The 19,939-nt window shown below is 44.3% G+C and overlaps 1 protein-coding gene across 3 annotated transcripts in view; it reads right to left on the reverse strand.

Annotated features, from left to right (window-relative positions):
• Positions 1–1,067: 1,067 nt before the first annotated feature.
• LOC137298531 (peptidyl-prolyl cis-trans isomerase G-like) overlaps positions 1,068–19,939 on the reverse strand; it is a 54,663-nt gene continuing 35,791 nt past the window's right edge. For all 3 annotated transcript variants that reach the window (XM_067830827.1, XM_067830829.1, XM_067830828.1), the window contains exons 19-21: positions 15,146–16,099; positions 14,829–14,882; positions 1,068–4,043 (exon numbers count right to left, since the gene is read on the reverse strand). In XM_067830827.1, coding sequence (XP_067686928.1) covers positions 3,908–4,043; positions 14,829–14,882; positions 15,146–16,099 — 1,144 coding nt within the window. In that variant the 3' untranslated portion in view covers positions 1,068–3,907. The remainder of the gene's footprint in view (positions 4,044–14,828; positions 14,883–15,145; positions 16,100–19,939) is intronic.

A 19,939-nucleotide genomic window follows, 5' to 3' on the forward strand; every position in this document is an offset into this window, starting at 1 on the left:
GGCCTAACAGTTCACATTGTAACTATTGCACCTTCTATATGCAGATTTTACTGAACTGAAGTTGCTTGAAATGACTGACAGACAGTTTAACATGCTTCTTGAAAGAAGAATTCATAGACTAGCGATGCTTAAAGTCTCATGAAAAAGTACGTTTCCTTTCATCTTGCTGAGACTGAGAAAATCAGGTTTCTGTGACTGTTTCATAGAGTGAGTGAGTGAGTGAGTGAGTTGATGCGCGACATGCTCCAGCAGTGTTATGGCAGGGGGTACTAAACCCTCGGTATGGAACTTACGAAATTCGCTCACATGAGCATTTCCGAGTTTGTTTTTCTATGTGTTTATAAGATACACAAAGCAAACAACAACAAAAACCCAGCCCGACAGAAATTTTAAAAATTCAACGATAAAACCGTAGGAAATGTTTGTTGAGATGAAGTCTCAGAATCCATTTGGATTTCGTGGACACTGGATGACGTTATTTTCTATTCTTATCATTGATGTATTGTGCCGTATCAAATTACTGACCACATAGCACAGACATCGCTAAAGTGTGTGCCATCATACATTAGCATTCTACCCTTACGGGTAAAACATTCATCAAAAACATTCATGGGAGATATCGATACGATGAAACGGCAACCCAATGGTTAACAGATAATTGTGGCGTTACCTCCCACCATGATGTCACAACGAAAAGCTGAAGGCCATGTTCCTGTGCAGGATGGTGTGTTGTCTAACTGAAGGCCATGTTCCTGTGAAAGATGGCGTGGTGTCTGGCTGTGATGGAGGTCGTGTTACTGCATTGACTCTTGTTAAATAGGCTGAATGTTGTTACTGTGCAAGTGTAATGTACAAATTGTAACTTGGGAATTGAATTGACAGATTACTTGCTGTTCCTGACTGAATACTGTGTGGATGAATTGAAGAGTTGGTCAGCCTGATGAACACTGTTAGTGGTCTGGATTTACAGAATGCTATACTACTGGTTCATAAACAGTGTTATTATGCTAACCTCATGTAACTGAGCTAATTCAGGTATTCCTGCCAATGAATAACAAGACACAAGCAATGGGTAAACTATTATAATCTTATGAGGAGTGGTTACTTACAAATGATATTTTGTTAATGGATAAAAGGGAGGGGAGGCAAAAATTACATTGTTCATGGTCAAAGTTTCTCAACAAAAACACAATGTCACAGCAGATACACTCAGGACAATTATTAGTGAATGAATATAGCCGACACTCATTGTTACCTCAATAAAAACCCTACTTTGCTGTATTAAACCCCAGAACTGCAATCAATTTGGATGTTGGTTAAATGGCCATGTGTTAAAAGATTCAGGCAAACATACAACCTCTCTGGCTACCTGGTTCTGCTGCACAACATGCATGTTAAATAGAACAAAATGTGGAATAATGTAGCTCATGATCAACTTGTATGTGGACATAACAGTTGATATACATGTGAGACATAACAGCTGATATACCAAAATGTGGACATAATAGTTGATATACAATACACATGTGAGAAATAACTTTGACCAACCTGCATGTGGACATAACAGATGACGTACAATACACATGTGGGACGTAACAGATGATGTACAATACACATGTGGGACATAACAGTTGATATACAATACACATGTGGGACATAACAGTTGATAAACAACATGCATGTGGGGCATATCAGTTGATATACATCCTGCATGTGGACATAACAACTGATATACAACCTGTATGTGGGACATGACAGTTGATGAACAACCTGCATGTGGGACATAACATGACATAGCTGATATACAAAACACATGTGGACATAACAAATGATATACAACCTGTATGTGAGACATAACAGCCGATATACAACCTGCAGGTGGACATAACAACTGATGTACAACCTGCATGTGGACATAACAGTAAATGACCAACCTGCGTGTGGAGCATAACAGCTAAGTTACAAACTGCATGTGGCATAACAGTTGATATATATACATCCTGCATGTGGACATAACAGCTGATATGCAACCTGCATGTAGGACATAACAGTTAATGACCAACCTGAATGTAGGACATAACAGTTAATGACCAACCTGCATGTAGGACATAACAGTTAATGACCAACCTGTACGTAGGACATAACAGTTAATGACCAACCTGAATGTAGGACATAACAGTTAATGACCAACCTGTACGTAGGACATAACAGTTAATGACCAACCTGCATGTAGGACATAACAGTTAATACATATACATCTTGCATGTGGATATATATATATTAATAGCAAACACATGGCATGGTGTAGAATGATGTACAACACTTCAAATACTGCGGAATTGTACAATAATGTGAACATGAAATGTGTATGTATAGACAAGTGAGGAATGGTTGTTACAATCAAGATGCACACATACACATTTCGCACAGAAAACCTCCCGACCATGCATTGGAAAGTTTGACATGACTGGCATACTTCCAATCACAAGTAAACAATCACACACAGACTGTGTCCGACAGCAGGATCGCTCTTATGTCATTGCTCAACAAAATCATGATACTATAGTTGTACAACAACCATGTTTTTCTGCAAGGTATCTGGCTGCACAACAACCAAACATTCCATGGTGAGAGACTGACAAGATGCTAAGGAAAATCTGCTTCCTAAAATCAGGTTTCAAAGTAAAAGCCTACACAACTGAACAAAACCTTCCCCAAAAGCTTAAAAAAGAACAGAAAAAGATCTGCAGTAACTTTTAATGAGCTTGTTAACAAACATACAAGCTGTGATACCAGATACATGCCCATGGTGGTTGCTTACACGGATGTCCGTGTCTGGACTTACACGAAATAACTTGTGTTCATTGTATGAATACATGGTTCACAGACAGAATGAAGTACATCCTGTGAAACTACATCCTGTGTGTCTGAATAAATGTCAAATATGGGAAGGCTGAAGGTTAACTGATTGTTCACTCAATATGTGTGAGAGACTGAGCTGAGACTGAGAAAACAAATACTGTATCAGGTTACAAGAAACAATCAAAACACTGGAGGTGAACCTGGCATTGATGTACATACAGTTGATGTGCCTGAAGAAAAAAAAAAAAAACTGAGCTAACACATGTGCCTAGTGTAAAACAATTGCTGATAACGAGACAATAGATGAGGTCATGTGTGTGCCTACTAGAAGGACAATTACGGAGGTCAGGTGTGCCTACTATAGAGACAATAACTGATGCCACATGTGTGCCTACTTTATATAACTGAGGTCACGTGTGTGCTTACTTTAATAACTGATGTCATGTGTATTCCTACTTTGATAACTGAGGTGATGTGTGTGCTTACTGAAGGGACAAGCACCGCTGGTAGATGTTTGCCTACAGACAGATGATCCAGCTGCCTTTGCACTGACAGCATACTGAAAGTGCTTTGGTTTGAGCATGTGTACTTTGGTTTCGCTGTTGACTATGTATGTACTATGTATAACACTGTTCTTCACACTGTGTATGATTAAGAATCAATGTGGGGCTCATGCTGTGCTGAAAAGACCTTGTATCTGCCAGTTCTGCCTGTATGACACACAGTCACTGTAATGTGACTACATGTGACTACATGTCTGTGACAAGCTAACTATTTCCATTCAATACTGGCATCACCTTGTTACTGTTACAGTTTGAACTCCATTAATAAAATACACTATTTCACTAAAAAAAACCTAAAATAATCAAGTGGTCCTAAACGTCTTTGAGTGGTATCGAAAATGCACACAATGTGTATGATGTCTTCAAAAATATCCATCAAATATGGAGTGTTTCAACTGCCTTTCTTGGATCTAAGTGAAATGTCACTTGGCATAAAACATCTATTGGCTTAACATCAATGCTATTTGATTATCAAATAGTATCTAATCGCTTGAGGATGAACTTCGTGATCGTCTTCTGCTGCGTCGACGTGAACTACCACTGCTGCTCCTACTACTGCTGCTTCTTCGACGACGTGACCTTGACCTACTTCGAGACCGACCTCGACTGTCACTACGTCTGAAATGAAACAGAAAAGGCAACAAGATGAGAAACACTTGCATAGTACGGACATGTTCTTCTGAAATATAGAAACAACTTCTTAACACCAGTTTCTCTTGGCCACACATAAATATCTACCACAATTCACAATTGCCTTTCAGATAAAGGATCACACCTGTATGTAGCAAAATGAAAACTAAATTGTCTGATGACATTATTTGCTGCCTAAGACAACACATGACACTAAGAAATAACATGATTTTTTTTAAAAAATCCTAAGGAGCAACAGGATTTGATTAATGCATTAATTCATCCCTAGGAACAGGAAAATAGAAGAATGTGAAAACTTGTTAAAATCTAAATGTTTTAGATATTTGAATACTTACCTTACCATAGGTATATAGCATATTACCTCAAGCTTTGCTTTGTTGGAGATCTGACGGAGTTGAATTGCTATTCAATCTTGAATGGCTACCTCGCAATCGACGACTGTCATGTTACAGAAGTATCTGGATCTCTCCACTGCACATGCGCGCAGACTCCATGAGAACTTCACTTTTACTCCTAGGTCCGAAGAGTCTGTAGTGGGGAGGAGCATCCAGCACTGGGAGGGACTGACCGCCCTATGGTAAGGTAACTTTTTACTTACCATACCATAGGTCTATAGCATATGGATACAACAGACAGGACGTTGGTGTAGGACTGTCAGCGTCTTAACATCCCACATATGCCTTGGGGCAGCTGGACCACTACTGATTCACTGTACACCAGTCTCTGCAACAATCTCTCGTGAAGGTCCATTGGAACCTGCATCAGAGTAGTAGGTCACATACTAACCACAGGAGGGGCACGGTACATTATCTCATGTAAGTACAAGACCCCTATAGACCAAGATAAGTAAAATCGTACATCATAGGGTGGACGGATGTGTGAGTTACTGTGCAACCACCTATGGTCCGAAAGAATGTAGCCCCTCCATATCTTCCACCGCCAAGTCCTGCAAGTAATGGCTGGCAAATACTGTAGAGGACCACCAGAAGCATCCATCCATAACGTCACGAACTGTGCAGTTCCTATGCTGGGCCATAGTCGAGGCTAACGCTCGAATCTCATGCGGGTTGTTAGATGACGGGTGTGGAAGATTCTATGCATCGTAAGCCGCCAGGATGGTCTGCCTCAACCATAAGGCTATTGTGTTCCTGGTGACTTCGCCTCTAGTCATCATGGAAAAAGGCAGGAACAACCTTTTCCTAGTTCCCCGACGAGGAGAGGACTTCTTGATATATAACCTTCGGGCCTGAACTGGACATAGTAACTGCTCTTCCCGATCCTCTGGTCCAATGATGGCCGTAAAAGGAGGGATGGTGAATAACCTGTTTGGCTGACCTGGCAGGTGGTTTTTGGACAGGAAATTCCAGAGAAGGCCCAAGTGAACAGCCCCATGTCTAGTCTCTTCAAACCGGACCCTGGTCACATACAGCGCATGTATTTCGCTAACTCTCGCCGCTATAGCTAGCGCCAACAGAAACACCGTCTTTCTCGTTAGGTTGTCAAAAGATGCCCTGTTCAGCAGGTTGCATGGGGCGACCTATCAAGTGCTGTAGCACAACGTTCAGGTCCCACGCTGGTGGCCGGAACTTAATCTTTTGGTCCTCAAGCTTGAACGTCTTCAACATAGTGACCAGTTTGGGGATCTTCCAGACCTTCCTATCTCCTCTGACAGTCAACACTGAATTTAGCACTGACAGGTAAGTCCCAATAGTACTGCCTCTAGCTTCCTTGAGCACTGCAAATGACATAAAGAATCCGCCATGAACTGGGGTGACGCTAGCAGCGGCTCTTGCCACTTTTGGGCACAGAACTTCTCAAAAGTAGCCCACTTGTCATCATAGAATGATCTTGTGGAGGCTCTGTGCGCCTGGGCAATGATCTTAGCCACCTAAGATAAGCAGCCCTTGGCCCTAAAAGACCTTTGCAAGTGGTCCAGGTGCATAGATGAAACCGCGCCCGGTCCGGGTCCAGTGTCTGACGGTGGGGATGGTGCAGCAATTGATTCCACTCTGGAAGCCAGAACAGATCTTTTTCTGCAAGGCGGCACAATTCGAACAAACCTGTAGAGGTTTCAGATTCTTTGAATAGAGTCCTCCTTGGGGTACTTATAAGCATTTAAATGTTCTTTAAATTCTTGCGACAGTTGTAACTATATTTTTTAAATAAGAATATGAACAAAACAAAAAACATCGTTTTTGTCTTGTGAGACCACCCCTACAGGGCCTCTGGCCCCTTGACAGCCAAGAGCAGGTAACTCTTCAGACTACAGCCTCCAGCCAAACACTTCCGTTCTGTAAGCAATACAGACAGAATGTGGGGAGGTGGGTGTCCGTACACCAAGGAGGACTCTATTCAAAGAATCTGCAACGTCTACAGGTTTGTTCGATTCTTTTTCATAGAGATCCTCCTTGGGGTACTTATAAGCATAAGACAGACTCCTTAAGACTGATCTTAGGGAGAGGCATTCTGTCTGCTCATGAACCTGACATAAGATGATAACCTTTATTACGAACTGAAAGTAACAAGGAATCAAACTTACCTGGTCACGTGACCTTCTGTGCCTTGTGGCAGGCGTGCGGACCAGGGCCCGGCTAGTACACGGTCTAACCCTACCATTCTATGAGAAGTCGTAGAATACCACCACCATAATAGAGCCCACTACCGGGACAAAGATGGAAAGTATAAAGTAAAACACCACCACCAGTCTACTTGTTGCAGCTACAAAGTCAAATGATCGTTCATCAATTGCAAGGGTAGCTCAATCTGCTAGGGCACTCGTGCCCTGTCCACTGGTGAGAACTGACTGGCTAAACCGAGTACGCTAGCTTGACAGTCTGTCTAACTGGTAATGACGGATGAACGTGCTCGGTTGGCTCCAAATAGCCATGGAGCAGATCTCCTCAATGGGCAAAGCAGACGCCTTAGACGTCACCACAGCCCTAACCGAATGAGATTTCAAACCCGCAGGGGGCGTATGACCTTTCGAGGTGTATCCCATACAAATGGCAGAGACAAGTCACCTAGATATGGTCTGCTTGTTTGCCGGAAGGCCAGCCTTGCCGCCACCATAACAGCAGAACAATTGATCATTCTTCCTAATGTCTTTTGTTCGTTTGATATAAGCCTTAAGGGTCTTACGGACATCTAAGACGTGAGCACATCAAAGAGAGGTACCGGGCGGCGAAGGCTGTATGAAAGCAGGGAGCTCAATATGCGCTGTTATGTGAAAGGTGCTATCTCTCTTAGGACGGTAAGTATCTGGCAATCGAATGCTCACTCTGTCTTTGTGAAACACCGTTAATTCAGGGTTGGCGGACATAGCGTGTATGTCGCCTACCCGCCTGCCAGAAGTAACTGCCACAAGAAAAGCAGTCTTCCATGTCAACAGCTGGAGGGACAGAGCCGACAGATTGTGAAAAAGAGGACAGGAGAGCCAATCAAGAATGAATGGCAAGTACCACGGGGGACTAATCCGCCGGACAGACAGACGGATTCTGTCCACGCCTGCAAGGAAGCGCTGAACTAGAGGGTGCTGCCCCAATAATGCATCATCGACAGGAATGTGGAAGGCAGAGATTGCCGTGGAGTAACCTTTAACTGTAGAAGTGGCCAGACCGGCTTCCAGTTTAGATTGTAAAAACTCCAACACAGATACTAGATGTGCAGAAAAAGGATCGAGAATCCCCCTGTCGACACACCAGCGTGCATAACAGGCCCATCTATCCTCATATTGAATGTTCGTCGAATCCCTCCGCGAAGCCAGAATTGTCTCTCCAACTGGTGCAGGAATTCCTCTCGCATGGAGGCGACTCAGGACAGCGGCCAAGCCACCCATTGAATCCTGGCATTCGGGTGTGGCGCTCCATTCTGGGATAGTAAGTCCGGTCGAAAGGATAATAGAACAGGAGGCTGAGTGAAACAATCCCCTGTGCCGTATTGAACCGTGCCACCAAGAACACCAGATCCTGCGTGGTGGTCAGGTCTGATTTCTTGAGATTGATGATCCAGCCGAGCTTCAACAGGATGTCCATCACTTGCTGTGTGGCATCGTGTGATAACAGGAGCCCGAGGGCCCTCAAAAGCCAATCGTCCAGGTACGGATGACAACACCTGCCCTGTGACCTGGCTAGCTGAGCTGGAATCAACATAAGTTTGGTGAACACCCTCGGCACTGTGGAGAAGTCGAAGGGCAGAACCCGAAACTGATAACACTTCCCGTCGAACGAAAACCGAAGGTATTTCTTGAACTCGGAGTGTATCGGAACATGGAGGTAAGCGTCCTTGAGATCGATTGACATGAGCCAATCCCCTGTCTCCACGGAAGAGATCACTGACCGCAGTGTCTCCATCCTGAAGGACGGAACCTCTATGAGCTTCTTCAGCGACCTGAGATTCAAGATAGGTCTGAACCCTCTGTCCTTCTTGGTCATAAGGAAGTACGTGGAATAAAACCTGTCTTCTTGTTGACCTTCCGGAACCTCGATGGCTGCCTTGTCCAGTAACGACTGGACCTCGGCACGGAGGACCTCTGCTTTTTCCCGGGAGAACGGCACCGGCGTGTGCCGCATCCCTGAGAAGAGTAGAGGGTCTCGCTTCCACTGTGGCATATGGCCATCCCTGACTGTGGACAGGACCCAGGGATTTGAAGTGGCTGCCTGCCATTCCGAAAGGAATAGTGACAGCCTGCCACCTACAGGGACTTCTGGCGCAAGGCAATGTACCCCCACATTCGGCAGTTCTCCGTCTGCTTGTGCGGGGGACACCAAAGGCTCTGGACAAATGTTTAACGGGACGCCGGGGCAGGCTTCCCTTTGCCCCGAAAAGGCTGCTGTTGCTGTGACTGTTGCAACACAGGCCCCTTGCCTTTGCCTTTCACCCTCTTGCTCCATTTGTGCTGCTGTGGAGCAGTCCACTTAGCACCTTCCTTCGCCGGTGTCGAAGGGTAAGCCGAAGCAAGAGTGGGGGGCCATGGCGAGATGAAGGAGGGTTGCTTTAACAAGGGCTTAGAGTCCTTGAAAGTGCTAACAGCCTCTGCGGCCTCTCACTCAACCTGCAATGCCCCAGGGAAGACGGAAGATCCCAACCTGTAGGGCAGAGCTAGGAGAGCCTGCTGGGTAGCGGGAGAGTACCTGGCTACGGATAACCATAGCAGACACAACCCCATGACGGCCCCCATCATCTGGCTGGCACAACACCTAATGCTGTCCCACGCCAGATGAGAGTGCACGTCCATAAGCTGCCGGCCAAACACTGCCGACGGAGAGACATCGGCAGCGCTCCCATGGTCCAACAGCTGCCCCTGCAAAGCAGAAAGGTAAGCTGAATGAACCACTACTCTCAGCTGCTGGGCCGCACACCTATACAATTCCTCGACAGAACGATAGGCGGACCTCAGCACTGGAGCGGCCGTGGAGAAGGGCGGCAGCTGCCGGCCCTGCCTGGCCCAGGCCAAGGAAGAGGAGGAGGACCCCTCCAGGGTGACCAAGGTGTACACACACTCGTCCACCACCGGCGGTTCGAACAGTGAATCCTCGTCCAATTGATAGGCGGCTAATCACCAGGAGATCAAAGCGCGACCGGGTACCCGAAAGGAGAGGATTCACTATCTCACCAACCAGCGATGGGAGCATGTGCAACCTCGCCTCGGCGACTTTAGTAGGCGTGAACGCCTCCCTGGGAAGCCGAAACTCCAAGGGTTGGGGCTCCGACACCAGAATGGAAACCTGAGGTAAGATCTCGGCAATTTTCTCCCTAGCCTGTCTAAGGGACGAACCGAATGAGTACAAGACATCTGTCTCACACTCCTCCCCAATCCCCTCCTCCTCCATATCCATCTCCTCACGCTCCTCAGACAGGGAACCCTTGCCGTAAAGCGAGCCTGTCAAGGGTGCTACCGAGACGGAACTCGAAGGAACAGAAGGACGAGTCACTAGGTTTGCCCCTGCCTGAGCCCAAAATAGGTCGCCTGGGCAACTGAGGCAAGCCCCCCACTGGAGGGTGACTCGAGAGCCCAGGGAACGGACAGGGTGCCGATGGCCCCAGCGGCAGGGCAACACTAGACTGCCTGCCCACTGTGGCACTAGGCGCGCTCACCAAAGTCGAGTCGCCGACAACGGTCGTCGTTGCCCTACTTGCCCCACGGGACAAGCTGGGGCCGACTGCGCTAGGCAAATCCGACTGAGCGCCTGAAGCGCAGGACGGCTGCCCAGAGGGAGGAGTGTTCCCCGAGCCTAAGCCCGGGCCGCGGTCTCCCTCAAGTGAACCACCATGGCAGCTCAATGAAGATCGGGTGTCAAGTTCCTTTCGGAAACCCGACAGCGCCGAATCTATCATTGATTGGACCGAGGACATCTGTTGCTGAAACAAGGCATTAATTGAATCAACAGAAATTAATGGTGATTGAGAAGTTGGGGTTGGTGCAGAGGATACAGAGGCAGGAGAAGGGGAAGGGTCCCTAGACACCCTGGCCTTCTTAGCCGACCCCTCCGAAGAGGAAGCTGCGCCTTTCTTTTTGTGGAAACGCTTGGATGGAGGGTCCTGAGCCCAAATATCCCCCCCGCCTTAAGTAGGTTGGAATAAAACAAAAAGTCAGCGTGTCTTGACTTTCTTGTTTGAGAGGTAAATGCCGCGCACACCTCACATGACTGGTCATCATGGTGACATTCAACCAGGCACCTTAGACAAACGTCGTGAAGGTCCTTGGTCGGAATAGAGGATTTGCAGGTTGAGCAGGATTTAAATTGCAAAGCAACAAATAACCCCTAGTGTTGTGTAATGAAACAATAAATGAATCAAAACACGCATGAGCGCAAAGCTAAATAACTAAAACTACCCACGTAATTAAGGTAAAAGCTAAGTGCCACTACACCATAATTTATGACAAATTTATACAAATTGTACTAAATATGGATATAATATTAATAAAATACATGAAACAGTATAGCTGACAAACGCTTACTTTAAAAAGACCGCCCTAAAAACTTAAATGTTTTGGCGGGAAAAAAGCTTGCCTTCCACCATTATGTCAGCCATGTGGCTACCAACAGAGACAGCAAAAAAGTTGCAGCATTTTGACAAGTAAACTGTAAAAAATGATTCCTAAGGCACCCATGCGTCTCATAAAGAAACCATACATACAGTTTAAGGAGTTACCTGCTCTTGGCTGTCAAGGGGCCAGAGGTCCTGTAGGGGTGGTCTCACAAGACAAAATGATGTTTTTTTGTTTTGTACATACTTTTATTGAAAAAATATAGTTACAACAGTCGCAAGAATTTAAAGAACATTTAAATGCTTATAAGTACCCCAAGGAGGATCTCTATGAAAAAGAATCTGGGAACCATATTCTCGATGGCCAACAAGGCGCGACCAAAAGAAGACAGATCCTCACTGTGAGCTTGATTTTTGGCATTACCGTTGGTACTAGTACTGGCAGTGGGAAGGCGTACGCGTCCAGACCCTCCCAAGACATTGACAGAGCATTGACCGCCCAAGCTGCTGTGTCTGACATCGGAGACACGTACATTGGAAGCTGAGCATTGAACTTCGTGGCAAATAGGTCTATCAGTGGGCGCCCATGATCCTGACATAGAAGCCGAAATATCCCCGGGTGAAGCATCCACTCGGTCGGGGACGGCTTCCCTGGACGAGAGAGCGCATTGGCCAGGACGTTTCTGCAACCTGGGATATGACGAACTCTGGCCTCGATGTCATTTGCGTCTACAAAGCTGGCTAGGTGGATCATCTGATCCAGCAGGGACTTGGACCTGGTTGTCCCTTGTCTCAATATCAGCCATACGACAGTCGCGTTGTCTGAAACAATCAGTAGGTTTGTGACAATGACACCTCAGTGTTTGTTAACTCTGCATGTTCCATGTAAACTTCTGGAATAGCATTCCCGAAGAGGGTCTCTGAAGAGAAGGGAGTCCTTATAAGATGCTGCTCGAATTCCTCCTGCCATGAACAAGCGTCCAAAAACCCCATCCTGCATACCACCATCGTCATTGCTAAAGCTTACGGACATGTCCTGATAGGTCATGCAGCACCTTGCCTTTCAAAAGGAACATCGACAACAGATGTTCCAGTTGGGACTTGTTAGGTTCCATCAAATCCACAGCCGCCGCTGATGTAGCTGATGCTAATGCTGAGATTGGCTTCAGGATGCGCCACAGCTCCGTGTCGATGGCCTGTAATCTGAAGTCCTGTACCTTATATGTGGTGGTGGAAGATGGTCTTCTCATGGCCTCATCCAACACCGCCCCGGAGTCGAGACTATGCACCTTATAGTCCTGCTTCTTGGACTTGGGTGCTCTGATCGTACCCCTGACACCGGGGAGGGGCAATCCGGGAGCCTATCAGCTATCCTGTCGTACATAACAGAAAGTGGCAGGTGCGATCCCTCCTCCTCCTCCACATGAGTGTGGGTAAGAGTTGCTCTTTGCTTTCTGTGTGCCGACTGTCTGGCATGAGGAGGTGACGCTGACCGGGACCGCGAACGCCAACTCCTCCTTCTACGGTGGAGGGATCTGCTCCGACGATCTGGTGATCTGGGCAACTAACGGCAGCACCGACATATGCTGCTCCGGGGACTCCTAGACCTTGATATCCTGACACGCAGTCACTGTGCTCTAATTCTTCCGCTGGTCATAGCAGTGGCACCCCTAGGTGCTCCATATGCCAGTGCGTCCAACCCTGGCGCCGATCTCTTAAAGTCTGGCGTATCTGTCACTTGAGATGTGCCCACAGGCGCCGGCGTCGGTAATCGGATGTGCTCCTCTCCCGGTCATCGCTTCTGTAAAGTCCGGAACCAACAGAGGAGCCTTAGTCGGAGGCGCCGTCTGATCCTGAGATACACCTGACGTCACTGAAGGGGCAGGTACAACTAACACTCAAAGTATCTGTTGCACCTTCTGGTGTGCCAGTGTGTCATGCCTTGACAAATCCACCAAACCTCCAGTCTGGGTGGTAGGCGTCGTTGTCGTTGTCGGTGTCGGCATAGGCATCGGCACTGGTGGTGTCGTTAGAGTCTGCCTCAGCGTTGGCTCCGCCCTCACAGATGTATCAGACGCCGCCCCAGGTTCCTCCGGCGCTGCTGAAGGGTGTACGATACCTTATCACAGTCCTGGTAATAAGGGTGAGGATCCTCTCCAGACTTCAGACCTTTGCAAACCACACTGAAGTGACGTGTCATGCACAACATATGCGATAATTAGGGAACAAGAAAAAACACTCCTTACCTTGTAATGAACTGCTCCACTCACATGTGCAGCAGCATGCTTGCAATAGACAAGTGAAATGGCTGCCACTCCGAAAGGGACAGCAAACATTACACTAGATACATCGCTAAGTGACAAAAAACAGAGCACAAAGCTTAGATACAGCGGAAAACTATCATAGGCAACACTGAAATTAAGAGACACGCTACTGTGTCTCGTACGAGGTACAAGTGTACAATAACGAATTTATACGTTAAAACTGACACTGAGATTGAAAATACTACATACCACAACACCAAGAACCTGTAAAGGAATCAGTGTAAAGCGTAGTAAGTCAAAGCTTTATCAGCTGAAAAAAAGATAGCAACCCAAACATGTCTAGACCAGACGACGCTTGAAGTAAAAGTGAAGTTCTCGTGGAGTCAGCACGCATGTGCAGTGGGAAGATCCAGATCCTTCTGAATCATGACAGTCGTCGATTGCGAGGTAGCCATTCAAGATGGAATAGCAATTCAACTCCCTCAGATCTCCTACTAAGCGAAGCTTGAGGTAATATGCTATAGACCTATGGTAAGGTAAGTAAAAAATTATATAACTAGTAAATGGCACAGGATCTCTTGGCTTTATTTAAGCAGGTTTGATTAAGAATTCAAAGTTTTTTGAGCTGTGTGAATCCCTTTGTGAGTCTAACCTCACAAGACAAAGAAAATATCCATCACACCACAAGCACGATTTCAGGATCTGTTTGAAAAGTGTTTGTTTTTGCTTTGTGCTCTAGAAATGAAATGATTCCAAATGGTCAGACAAATAAAGTGTCAACTTTATCTCTCATTACATTCCAGAACATCTGAAGCAGCAAGCATGTACTGGATACATCATACAATCAGCGTCTACAACCAACACTAAAACAGCCCTTGACAAAAGCCTTGAAATCCAATGAAAGTCACACAACCAGTTTTCATCTCCCTAAAGTATCACTCTTACAAATGCCCTTTAGGTATTACATACACTTCCCAAGCAACAATCACTTTGACCATATAACATCTCTAAAGGTGGAATCAATCGTAATAGATGGAATCGTGACATAACGAAAGTTAACAACTATTCACTATGAGTAGGGAACAAAAACAAACAGCTAAAAAAACATTAAACCACAGTCCTCCATCTCATGATAGTGACATGAAGAAACTCTTGTCCCCGGTAACACATACTACTGTTTAGGCTATAACTTTGGCCCACACAAATCATGGAAGTCTTTGCTAAAAAACCTGCCAGGTTATGTGTATGTGATACTGGGGATGTACTCTATGTCTTGTGGTTTCAAGCAAAACCATAAAGTATTATGCATTATAAGGCTTCTAATCTTTTACTGACTGGTGACAGTGTGACCTACAGGTCTTAAGGGATTTTTTCAGTTGTTTCGAAACAGCTACATATATTCTGTAATAAACTTCTGTTCTTTTGAAACTGAAATGGACATAGGACCAGTAGAAGCCATAAATGAAAAGCACGAGGATAGTCAATATAATGAGGTACTGACCTTCTACGTCTTGCTGGGCTGGTTCGCCGTCTGTAGCCATCTGACGAACGGCTTCTGAAATAAACATAAAATAAAACAACATGACAATATGGACCAACTGACTGCATTAAACTATCTTTAAAAGTGAAATAAACATAAAATAAAAGTGAGGGTGATGAATAGCCAGAATAGTCAAGTTACAACAAGCCAGTAAAACACACAGTCCAATGATGATATACTTGATTACAATCTTACTATGTAAACATACCATCATACCTAAACATGGGTTATTTAGTCCTAAACAGAAAACACTGACGCCAGGCATGGAATGGAAGTACCTTGACTTTGACCTTGAACGTCTCTGAGGGGATCGTGACCGTCTGACTGGCCTTGGTGATCTTGATCTTCTGATGGGCCTTGGTGACCGTGACCTTCTAGGTGATCTTGAACGTCTTGGTGGTGTTCTTCTCCTTCTTGGTGATCGAGATCTTCTTGACCATCTAGGTGATCTTGACCTTGATCTACGAGGTGATCGTCTCCTTGGAGATCTAGATCGTCTTTGTGACCTTGATCTTCTTAATCTTGGCGAGCGCGATCTTCTTGGAGGCGACCATCTCCTAGGTGATCTTGACCTCCTCCTGGGGGATCGTGACTTTCTCCGTTGAGTTGATTTTGATCTAGATCTAGAACGAGATCTACGAGGAGATCTACGAGGAGATCTACGTGGAGATCTACGTGGAGATCTACGTGGTGACCTACGTGGCGATCTGCGTGGTGATCTGCGTTGTCTAGAAGGAGATTGACGTCTCGGTGAGGTGCGAGATGGTGATCTTCTCCGTGGGGATACGTCTCGTCTAACTGGCCGAACAGGTTTGTCACCATTCCGACTAAGAGACCGACCAACTGACCTCTTGCGCGGAGGGCTTGACTTTCTGGAACTGGAGGAAGATGATCTATGCCGCCTAGGGGGAGACGCGGAAGAACTAGAACTCCTCCGACCTTTCTCTGTTTGTGAAGAGCTCCTTTCAAGAATTTTGGGAGCCAGTTTCACTATTCTTTGGTCTAAAGAAGACCTTTTTTGACCTTCATCAGATGGTTGTTTTTGTGGACTGCGTGACCTTGAGCTGCTACTATCAGTTGACCTTGTCCTCCTCCTTTTCTTATCCTGGTCACTGTCATGGGGACTTGACCTCTCTCTCCCTCGAACACTGACATTTCTTCCCCTCTCAACTTCTCTCTCCATCCCTCGAAGAACCATTCTGTCATCACCTGTGACTTGCCGACCTTCTTGCCTGCCAAAAGATGATTCAGTTAAAGTATGAGTGTCACAGGTAGAATTACTGATTTGAACAGCTTATTATCTTGTGAGTTTGACACCGCAAACATAACAAAGTGCCAAAAAGAATATCAAAGCTTCCAAAACTAAACAGTGAGTGAGTTTAGTTTTATGCCGCACTCAGCAATATTCTGGCTATATGGCGGCGGTCTGTAAATAATCGAGTCTGGACCAGACAATCCAGTGATCAACAACATGAGCATCAATTTGCGCAATTGGGAACCGATGACGTGTCAACCAAGTCAGCGAGCCTGACCACCCGATCCCGTAATTCGCCTCTTACGACAGGAATAGTCGCCTTTTATGGCAAGCATGGGTTGCTGAAGGCCTATTCTACCCCGGGACCTTCACCTTAACATAAATATTTAGCTTGGTGATTTTCAATGATAGACATGACAATGGTGTATTTGCATTTGACGTGACCATGACATACACTGATTTCTTTAATATTTTTTTTATCTGATTCAGAATGATCTGATTTTCCCAAATAAACTAAATTTTCAAAAGTGTTTATGCCACTAGTAACCTTGACCTTCACAAATGTAATACATTTTTCTTCAATTCAAGTCATAAATACTTGAAACACACTGCTATCATTTGGAATTATTGTTTGCAGCATACAGGCTAATGAATACTTGACAAAGCATAAAAAAAAGTAAACTGAAAGCCAGCCTGACACGTGTTTGGTATATAATCATGGATTAAAATAATACAAAAAAATCATGGGTAAGCGAAATGACAGCGTTGACAGTGCTCTTATGGTCACAAAACTTGTTATATTTCAGAAATACCCAGGCCAAAAATAATGTAAAATGACAGTCAATCCAACAAATGATTGATCAACATAATTAGTCATTCGGAATTTTCAGTTCAATTATTATTACTTTAAATTACAGTTAAGCACGTAATGAATCGGGGATATGTGAAGTTTTTCCTACTGTCTAACCACATGTCAAAATGGCTCGAAGGTAGACAACACTTTCAAATTTCAGATAGTTATCCCTCACCATACCATGCGTCGTGGGTCTGTGGATGACCCCTGCATTATAGTAACTATTACATAATATGGAACAAAGACCAAGCAAAATCATATTCCATGGACATAACAAAACTGCTACTATTTCATGTACTGTGTCCAGCCAAAACTATATCATATATATCCCTGGACGTGAAAACATGAAAACAGAAGTATGTACAGACAAACTTGCAATCAAACATTACTAAACATGATAATTCAATTCTTGTTCCTATTATTCTACCTGTTATTCAACTGGGCCGGAAGTAGTGATCAGATGTGCACCAATGTTTTCGCGGAGTATATGTACCAGTAATTCAGTTAAAAAAGATATCATAATATAACATCAAAGAATTTCTATTCCATTATCCAAATAATTCATATCTTAAAGGGGTACTTACGCGGAGCAATTTCAGCATCAGTGCCTCTTTAAGTAGTTATTTTAACAGAGATAATACATATTGCTATTGTATTAAAATAATGCATGTTGTCTATAATTAACATACTTGGCTGAGCAGTTCTGGTTACCCAGCTGGATACATTTTTAGTAGGAGACGATTTGACAAATCATGCTGACCTCCTGTGGTATTACATGCCACTTTGATTGTAAAAACAAAATGTTGGTATTTACTTGTCAAATATGACTAAAAGGAGTCAATAACACAGGTCTTGGATCTCTGGATGATGGGATGACCCTCACGAATGTGGTAAACAGAAGTTGTACAAGTATGAAATGAGGTAATATCATTTCAATCATGGGTTCTCTGTTGTTACTGCAGAGATGTATATTTGAGTATATACATCTCTGGTTGCTGGGACTGAATTTAATCAAATAAAATGTGTTTTCTGACGTGTTGCATCACAGCAAACATTATACGTATTAGGTTGATGGCATGTCTTTGTGATAAAGTGTTTATTATTATTGAGAAAACCCTGCATCTTTCAAGCATCTACATCTGCATCTGAAAAGCCACGGATAAAAACCATGGGCAAAGGTTTTTATGGATTACTCTACTGTTTAACTGATCTTGTGGTATCGCAAAGAGCATTATTGCCAGGTCGCTGGACAGACATCCTTGATATCTCCAGGGTATATGTTACAATAAATCTCCACCAAATCCTGGATGCATCTAAGTTGATTTCATTACCTCCCTTTGCTGACTCCACATTCTCACAGTAGCCAATCAGGTAAGTTGCCATTACAACCCAGCTTGCCAATGCCAACAAAGATAGAGGTCGCAGCAGTGCGACTCAGATTTTGGGGCAAATCAAAGTTGACAGGTCTGAAACTTTTTGAAAATATATGCAAGAACACCTTGTACCGCTTTCAGTGTACCTCTGCATCATTTGTGTTGCTAAGTTTAATTGGTTAGACAATTTAAGAAGCTAAAGTGAGTTGAGATTGGTTCCTTCAACTTCCCTGTGTAGACATCTGACTGGATAAAAATCCAGCCAAGGGAGGTAATAACATTACTGGAGCAAGACATAGATGCATCCAGAGTGTAGTGGAGATTTATTGGAATGTATAGCCTGGAGATATCAAGGATGCTGGACACAGTGTCTGATGAATAATTAAGTTAGCGGAAACACTGATTCTAAGTCTTTCGAAACAGTACGGCAAAAAATAATATTTTTTTGTGAACCATAACAGGTCCTCAAATTGATAGTGGAGTTAAAACATTGCAAAATATGTGGTGGTTGTGCGGCCCTGAGCTCTGGTCACAAATCAGTTGAAGTTAATGAACATTTAGCGCTGAGACCATTGGATGGGTGACCGTGTTTGGCAGCTTGACTCCTGAGAGTTTCTAGGACTTCAGTCCTGCCCTAAAACAAAGCACATGTGGTACATGTGGTCTCACCTTAGGAATGTGAGTTTGTTCAAAATTGACTGTTCACCCAGTAGAAAATGGATAAGAAAAGAAGTTATGTAACCATAACCTCCTAATGCCTAACAGGCAGCTTGGGTAATAATGTGCTGTGCACAGATTATTAGCGCTACCAGCATACCTGGGTGTGCAGTTTAGCGCTATAAGACTAGACACATTATTACTATTAACATCAAACACTGCAGAGTTATGTCTGTAAGTTTACCTCACATTACAGATACATACCTGATATGTGCTTCTCACTACATATTAGGTCATCTTGTTTTCCCAGAATAACTGCATTTGAAAATTTTGCTTTGCAAGTAAGACCTCTTCCCAGGTTGTAGTTTTTGTAATAAGCTTTTCCTAACTCTATGTGAACATCAAATGCAATATTCAAATGATATATGGGTGTTTGAAATCAATTGAAAAACATCATTCAAGATTAAGTTCAAAGTGAAAATGTTTTCCCATGCAGGATTGGAACTGCAACTCTCAGATTTGTAGGCAGACGCTCTACCACATGGCCACTGGGCCAACAGAGGAAGTAGGTGGCTTGAATTATCTATGTCTAGTAACAGTCATTAAATTAATTTTACTTGTGCTTCAGTTATCATGTAGCTTCATTAAATGACCATCCACATTGTAATTATCCATCACTGACAATGTTAGAAAAAAACTCTTCTCCTTGGTTTTGGTAGACAATGCAAAACCACCAGGGTCGGAAAATCACCTCCTCTGGTTTTACACTGTGTACCAAAACCTCGGTGGCGTGTTTTCTCCTGTACTTAAATCTTGGCTGTATCAATGATATCATAATTTCTAATACCTCATACGCAATGTTATAAATAAAATCGCAGAAATCAAATTCCTCCAAGGAATATGTAAATGACATTCTTCTATAATGAAATTCAAA

The sequence above is a fragment of the Haliotis asinina genome, chromosome 10 (genome assembly GCF_037392515.1).
Source record: "Haliotis asinina isolate JCU_RB_2024 chromosome 10, JCU_Hal_asi_v2, whole genome shotgun sequence".
Taxonomy (NCBI): domain Eukaryota; kingdom Metazoa; phylum Mollusca; class Gastropoda; order Lepetellida; family Haliotidae; genus Haliotis; species Haliotis asinina.